This window comes from Populus euphratica, unplaced genomic scaffold (genome assembly GCF_000495115.2).
Source record: "Populus euphratica unplaced genomic scaffold, PopEup_1.0 scaffold7.1, whole genome shotgun sequence".
Lineage (NCBI taxonomy): Eukaryota > Viridiplantae > Streptophyta > Magnoliopsida > Malpighiales > Salicaceae > Populus > Populus euphratica.
In genome coordinates this window covers 103,876-112,051 of record NW_011499871.1, presented here as the reverse complement: position 1 = coordinate 112,051, position 8,176 = coordinate 103,876, and the positions used below count along the sequence as shown (strand labels likewise).

Genomic DNA, 8,176 nt, shown 5'->3' with positions numbered 1-8,176 from the left:
TTGTCCCCGCTCTTCTATTATAATATTCGTTAGTTTGTGAGCTAACGTGACCTAATTTAAAAGGATTCGGTCAATAAACAAAGAATACGAGGCTTCAATCAAAATAACATAAAAAGGTACAAGATCAAAATTATTATTATTATTTAATTTTCATGTTATTATTTTAAAGAACCCCGGCCCATCCTTATAATGCACGACACATCATATGTGGGATCCGATCAGAGTAAACCTGTGAAGAGTTTTTTTAATTGTTATAATAATTTAAAGATAATAAAATACATAAAAAGAAAATAAATAACCTAACATGTAATTAAAAAAAAAAACAGAGTAAAACTACGTTCCTCAAAATAAAAATTCAAAATAGTGATAATACCAACTAGCAGCTAATTAATATTTCATACGTACCACCATGTTTTATTAATTGCATGCTATGTACATATTATTTTATTTTTACTTATTATAATAATTAAAATAGAAACTCTTCTCAATTTTACCGCCATGGGATCCCACAGATGATGTACATATTACTACTATTATTATTGCTAAAATGATAATAAATAAAGATGGTAATTGTACCGTTTTACATGAAAACCTGGTGCCATTTATTTGAATGGTGGGTGGGTGGGTGTGGGGGGGACTTTTATCTTCATGGGTTCGGACTTGCTGTTGGGTAAACAAATACTTGATTTATTCGGGTATGGAGATTTGTGGAGTATCCTTTGATTTAATTAATTTATAAATAAATAATATATTAACTTAATTATTTTTTAAATAGTTATCTAAATTAATTTATGTATTTTTTTATAAGATCTCTTTAAGTTAACTTTGTTTGATAAATAGAAAATATTTTATTAAATAAAATTTATCATGATAAAAAACTACATGGACCTCAATTGAAGGCTTGCCTCCGATGAAACATACATGCAGGTTTGAAAATTATCAATAAGGATGGCTCTGGTTGCCCTGCATAAAGCACAAAATTATGTTTTTGTATTAAAATTTCATATTTATAGATGAACAAGAGGTTTTATAAGTTGATATTTAATTAAATGAGATCTTTTATAATTCTTAACAAAAGATGAGACTTTTTTATATTAGGATAGTGATAGAAGATGTTTTTTAAAGTATTTTTAGTATAGAAATATATCAAAATATTTTGAAATTATTTTTAAATTTTATTTTTAATATAAAATTCTAAAAATTAAAAATTTAAAAAAATCCTGAACAACTCATTCCGTGTAAAGAATTTGGCAGAGCACGTATCTCGCCCATTTCGTGCTTAATAAACGGAGATTCGCGCTCTGGTTGGTCCGATTATCGACAGCTTGGAATAATACCATCCTTGTTTTTTTTTGTTGGTTATCTTCTACATCTAACGGTCAGTCAAATGATAAACGGCTGAAAGACATCACCACTGATGACACGTCAATTGTGGAAATTGTCCCACAAGTCACTCGCAGATCACGAGTCACCGTTCCCCGCTCCTAAGAAACGGGATGAATTTCAAACAATTTTTTTTTTTGATATTTGTTTAATAATATTTTCTTTTCTTTTCCGGATAAACAACCATATTTTTTAATATCCGAATACCATTGTTTTGATATCCGTATACCATTGTATCGGATTGCACATTTGCCCCTCTCGCTCCCTGGCTCCTTGAAAAACCCCACTGATGTGTCGTTGTTATCCATAAATTCTTCTTGAAATTTAATACCATGTTAATATTATATTATAAGATTATCCGGGATGATAAGCATAAACAATTTATTGACTTGAAATATTACGGATAGAAATTGGGGCATTGTTGCAAAATTATATTTAACTTCAGAGCTAGTTATTTTCTGTCTGTTTATAAAAAAATATCATTAACTCATTAAATGATCTCCCCTTGTTCGTGTTTTTAATATACAAAGTAGAAGAAAAACCTAGTTTTCGTGTGTTAGAGAGTTAATGTTGTGGATTTTCTATAAGGCCAGCATAAAAAAAAATATAATTTATTGACAAAGTATATGGAAATAATTTTGATATATAGACTATAATGTTGAAGCAAATAGTAGGGAGGGACCGAATTAAGATCCTGAACAAAATATAATTTTGATAGATAGACTATAAAACCTACTCATGAAACTTTTGTAGTTTTTTCCATGTAAGATCATCCTTTATATATATATAGGTTGGGATGCTACGAGAGGCTAGAGTCACCTGAGTTATTGACGATAAGATTCGAAATTGTATGGTGGTTTGATGCTGTCCAGAAAGAGATGCGACAACTCATTTCCATGCTTGATTCGGGCCTTGATTGTTAATGTTCACCTTCATATTGACTTCCTCTAATATTCCTCCTTTTTTGTAGAAGTTCATCTCTCGTTTACAGAATTTGTTCGGGAAAATAGTTAAAAATACACTCCCATATAGATATAATACAAAACCAATAATGTGATGCCGTCGAGCGTTGTTGTCATACTTACAAAATGCACATAACGTGTAGCTGAGCAGGACTGGACCCGCGAGGGAGAGGTTTATATATCTATCAGAAAAATAATTGCTTCAGTGATCCAAAGGGCAGACGGTCGGTGCAAGGATCCACACAATTCTCCAGTGCTCGCGCATCACGCCATAATTCATCGAGACTCCGTCAGTTTTCAGTACCTTTCATGTCAGAGGTGAATTATATTCAATAATATAAAAGAACTGTGTTGTATGTAGTTTTTTATATAAAAAAAAAATTAACTGAATTTCATATATATTTTTAATATGTTTGCCGAACTGTGTTTCATGTAGTTTTTATAAAAAAATTACAACATAAATTTTAATAATATTTTTTATCAAATATATATCTAAATTCAATAAATTATAATTAAAAATATTATTTTTTTCAAATTACAACTGAAGCCTAAAAAGCTAACACAACCTCTATAATTGCGGTCGCCACAACGTGTTGTGTCCATTGTTTCATTTCAAAATTGAAATGTGGATAGAAACCCATCACTCTAGAAGAAAGCATCATTTCAAGTATAGAAAAGCCGATTTGATGCCAAAGTCTTGTGCGCGGGGCATCATCTCCTTTTCAGCAATCTTTTTTTTTTTTTTTTATTATTATTCGTTGAAAGGTTTGTGGGTTTTTAGACTTTGTAGAGGGATAGATCTGCCCCATCACTAAATAGATCTGCCGCATCTAATAATATACGTGTTGCTTGTTCGCCTGCCATGAATGAGGTCGTTGGGGAAGACAACTCGGGCGTCCTCCACGATGGTCGCGCGATTTCTTTCGTTTACGTCTTGTCGTAGTGCGACATCGCATGATGTTTTAATATGCCAACTGGCACGAAAGCAGCATGCCGATGCACCAAACATCCCGCCGAACGCTGTTTTTTAATTTTTTTAATATATTAAAATAATATTTTTTTAATTTTTTAAAATTTATTTTTAATATTAACAAATTAAAACATTTCAAAAAAACACTCAAAATTTTGAAAATCTCCTCTTGTAACACCCCAAAACACCTATAGAAGTCTGGGTCAATCTCAATTATTTGATTAAAATAATTTGTCCATTTTGGAAATATATCTTTCACGCTATGTCAAAACTGCTCTTTTCCATGGACTTTTATTTTCTAATGAGTTGCAAGTTCTTACATATGACCAGTAGATGACCAACCACTGGTTTTTGCGTTTTGCTAGGGGATTTTCGTATTTCCTGGGATAGTGAAGAGCAGACTTGTGTTGCTTTCTATAGCACTTCCACCGAGTACCGTGCCCTTGTTAGCACCACCCAAGAAATTATTTGGCTCTAATAGCTTTTTGGTGATATGGAGTTTAAATTTCCAGGGGCAAACCCCTACTTTACCATCAACGATGTCCCCGTCTCTCATTGTGTTGAGCATTTTCCCTTTTTGCTGGGATTGACTTGAGAGGAAAATGTGGTGTTTTATATGTTGAAACTTACAAAACTAATAAATTGGAGAGGATTCCACTTTTTAATTATGATTTGGTTGGATTCTATATAATACAGAGACTGTATATCTTGGATTTGCTGGAAAAAAATATATTATAACAGGTACGGACCATTTATTCGTGGTATTTTTGTTATTCTTAATTTTCTCTCATTTTTCTGTGGAGTTTATCCATCCTTATAATACATGTTACAGTAAGAGAAAACAAAAAACACTATAGCTACAAAATAAACCAAGGGAACCAGTTAGCTAATTAGGACTCTGACACGATGGGAACAGGATCGTGGCTTCAACTGCCAATGTATAGTCATTTAATTAAATTAATATAATTGGTGGAGTTGTTAATTTAATTAATAAAAATAAATTATTAATAGAATTAATAGAATTATTTATATAATTGATAGATTACGAGTGAAAATAAATGAAAATAAGTTTATAGCGTCATCCTTTTATTTTTATCTATAAATAATTAATGTTTTCAAATTTATTTTGTATATCAAGATAAAAATAAATAAATAAATAAATAATTTTATAAAATTATGAGGTATTTATGAGAAAATAAATAAGATATTTTTTTAAAATAATTTTTTTTTAATTGTTTATCTATTAATAAAGAAAGATTGTAATTACTATATTATTTGGTGAAATTCTTTTATATTTTATCATGGACTAAGTCAAATTAAATGAACCATATAAATTTTTATGTGTTTTATTTTTTATTTTATTAACTATGCATATCAATATTTTAACAGATCATTTACTAGTTCAGTTGAATAAACATTTATAATTTTTCTTTTACTAAAAGAGATTCATAAATAATAAATATGAAATGTACGCACAAGTTTGACGACACTCTCGTTCATCCATCTAACTTACTAATGGGTTTGAGATTAACATTTGAAAAAAATACCATACTTGTGACATAAAACATGAGGGCACAAAAGTGAGTGTTTCGTTTTTTTGACCTTACGAAATAGTTTCTTGTAATTATGCAAACATTCCAATAGTTTAATATATTTCTACACAAAGAAAATTATATATCATTTTCTCGGAAAATCGCACCTCTGCTATCAATTTTAAATAAATTCACATTAGGTCGACAACCTCATGACACCCAGTTAAGAAATCGGAAAGCTGGTGGATTCATCGAAAAGTTTTTGTTTTTTAAATAAAATAAAATCGAAAGCTCCTCGCGCAATGCAACGCACGAACGCGTGCGATTTTGACATGAGAATTGGCGTCTATAAGGGTTTTCCAAACCATTTACTCCAAATATGCTGCGTGTACAAGCAGACCTCTAGTTGAATTGTATTAGTTTTTTTTTTAATTTATATTGTTGTTTGAATCAGTTTGTATATATTTTTATTAATTTTAATATCTTGTAAGTTTAATAAATATGTAAAGCATTACGGGAATTTCATAATTCATTGAACATTTTGTAAACTTAATAAATATATAAAACATCACGGTATGTACAATAAAATTTAAATCCAAACCTAAATACAAAGAAAAAAAATAAATACCTTCCATTTAACTTTATCGTCGCTATAAAATTAACTTTTTTTTTGTTGTGATTGATGTGAAATGCGGTTATTTTTTTGTTTAAACACTAATATATATAAATAAATAAACATTTAAAAAGGAAAAGGACACCACAATGTAGACAGAATTGCAGAAATTATATGGTGTCCTAAATAGAAGAAAGGTATAATTGTACCAGATTTTGTTTTTTAGTCTAGTGGTTTTATCTAGCATGTAAAAACACAATGTAAACCTTCGTAGAAGGTAGACTTGATTAGGTTGTGATTTCATAAATAAAATAAAATAAAATATTAGAATATTTAGTGTTTTAATCCGAATTTAGTTAATTTTATATATCAATAACCCTACGGACACGCATACGTTAGGTCGGTCCACAGAAGAAAAGGAAGGAAATAGGAAAATCAACCGCAGTTTCCTCCCGCGTCTTTTTGAGCATAATTCCTATATATAACGAATTAGTTCTTTATAAAGCTACCATCAGTTGAGCAGCGGCATGGACAATAAAATGATCGCGATAAGGAAGGGCCGACGCGCAACTCGAAGCATGGTGCGTTACATATATTTCAGTGTAGTTTGTTAACTTGTCACATAAAGTGTTTTATAAAAATTTAAATATTTTTTATTTAAATTTTTATTTTTATATTATTTTGATATATTGATATTAAAAATAATTTTTTAATATATTTTTAAATAAAAAATTATTATTATTATTACAATGCCCCACCCCGCCTCCAAATACTATTGTTTGCTTTTGATTGTTATCAGCATTTTTGCTAAAAGGATATACACTGTAGATGTATTAAGAGATAAAAATATTAAAGATACAGATGTCATGTTTCTTTTTATTTCCTTCTTGTTTTGAAAAATAAAAACTCATTCAAAAAATATTTTAAAAATATATTTATTTCTTCTTCTTCTTCTTCAACAAGACAAGATTTTTTTTTTTTGTATCATAGAAAACTAGCCAAATACAACTTAGAGATCGCTCTTGTCCTAGGAAACTAATGACGAAAGACAACTTAGATAACACTGTTATGCTAGCTTTCTAACATTCAATATTTCCTCAATGTTATTGTCAGCAGAAAAGAAAACCAAGGGACACCAAACTAACTAGGAGTATCAAGAGGATAAGAGCTGACATGGCGGAGATCAACGAGGGCCAGGAACGCATACGAGATGGACAGAAAGAAGTGAGGGAGAAATTTGAAGAAATAAGCAAAGAGACTGCCAAACTGAAAGAGGAAACTAATATAATCATCAAGCAGAGCGCTGCAAATCAAGTCAGGCTTGACCTCATGTTTCAAATTATCAAAGCAAGATCAGAGAATGATGCCCCCAGGGACGCCGTTCTGACTCAAATCTTGCGGTTTGTGATTCTCCAAATACGTTTGTTTTATTTTTATGATCAGAGGATATCATATTGACAATATCGCCAGTTAGAAACTTGAACTGCATTTTCTTGGCTTCTTTTTTTTATTTTTTGCCCCGGATGATTTGATTTACTAATGTTTTCGTTTGTTAAATATTATGTTTCAGGGAACTAATTAATGGCAAAGCAGAACCTGAGCTCAAGCAAGCTCCCCGAGGAGAGGCAATAACAAGATCAATAAATTAACCATGCTTGTGCGCGCGCATACACTTAGATTTAGGCAGTTTATGATTGAAAAAAAGTGCAAATAAAAAGGAATATCTGAGAATTTATCCCATATCGAATAAGTATAAAACAAAAACCAGTTTATATAAAAGAATTGAGAAAAGGCCTCTCATAACTAGGCTTGTGTAAAGGACTTGGTATCATGATGACATGCTCAATTGTGAGCTGGTTTTAAGTCTATTTTAGAGGGAAAACATTCATACAAGAAACATTCATGCTCAATTGTGCTTTACAATACTTGGCTTTTTTACACCTCTTAATATTGCTGTCAACTATGTCAATTCATGAACGCCCCCACCCCCACTGTGAGGTTGGTTGCCACAATTAATGTGCAAGATGTTAAAGGTTAGCAGCCACCATTATTGAAGAAGATTTGGAGTTGACAGCCATCTTTTTGAAGAAAAGCCTCCATGAATGGCTATAAATAGAGACATATGCAAGAGAGCAAAATGAGTGAAGAGAATTATGAAAATGTGAAGAGACATATGCAAGAGAGCAAAATGAGTGAAGAGAATTATGAAAATGTGAAGAGAGTAGAGAGGAAGAAAGAGCTGCAATGGCAGCAGCTGCAAGTGCAGCAAAGAGAGTTGAGAGTTGAGTATGAGAGGGTGTAATCCTCCTCCTCCATGTATTTGTTTTATATTCTTTATCTATCTCTAAATATATTGACTTCTCTCGTGGATGTAGGCGGTTTTGCCAAACCACGTTAAATATTGTGTCAGTGTGCTTGGCTCTCCTATGAGCAAGTATCAGAACATCACCGGTCGAAATTCCCAACAATTGGTATCAGAGCGTTCGGTTTAAAGTGGTGTTTGATTTTGCTCAAAAATAAAAGTTGTCAAAATTGTGTTTTGACCATACCACTGTGTAGAGGAGGAAGAGACGAAGCCACTGGTGAAAACCGCGTCGAAATCGGACGTTGGAAACCGGCGCATGCGCCGGCGGGGCGACTGTCCACGTCATCAGCCACGTCAGCAGTTCTGCACAGTCATCAAACACGTCACCTGACATATCAGCACTCTGACCAG

At 31.6% G+C, this 8,176-nt stretch overlaps 1 protein-coding gene across 4 annotated transcripts; it reads left to right on the top strand.

The window, feature by feature from the left end:
- Nucleotides 1-5,965: 5,965 nt before the first annotated feature.
- LOC105127198 (uncharacterized) lies at nt 5,966-7,574 on the top strand. Of its 4 annotated transcripts, none has more exons than XR_842584.1 (4): nt 5,966-6,041; nt 6,574-6,860; nt 7,031-7,159; nt 7,208-7,574. XR_842584.1 is itself a non-coding variant. In XM_011028383.1 (4 exons), exons 1-3 carry the CDS (start codon nt 5,988-5,990, stop codon nt 7,107-7,109), a joined length of 420 nt encoding a protein of 139 aa, XP_011026685.1. In that variant the 5' UTR covers nt 5,966-5,987; the 3' UTR covers nt 7,110-7,156; nt 7,205-7,573. The 4 variants fall into 4 exon arrangements, 3 of the variants coding, with proteins under 3 accessions (XP_011026685.1, XP_011026684.1, XP_011026686.1); XM_011028383.1 differs by having other exon boundaries at nt 7,031-7,156; nt 7,205-7,573; XM_011028382.1 differs by having other exon boundaries at nt 7,031-7,574.
- The last annotated feature ends 602 nt before the right edge of the window (nt 7,575-8,176 follow it).

Coding starts and splice junctions, on each gene's coding strand:
- LOC105127198 (XM_011028382.1), top strand. CDS start 5,988: ATGGACAATAAAATGATCGCGATAAGGAAGGGCCGACGCGCAACTCGA. Junction 6,042..6,573: donor GACGCGCAACTCGAAGCATG/GTGCGTTACATA, acceptor TGTTATTGTCAG/CAGAAAAGAAAACCAAGGGA. Junction 6,861..7,030: donor GTTCTGACTCAAATCTTGCG/GTTTGTGATTCT, acceptor ATTATGTTTCAG/GGAACTAATTAATGGCAAAG.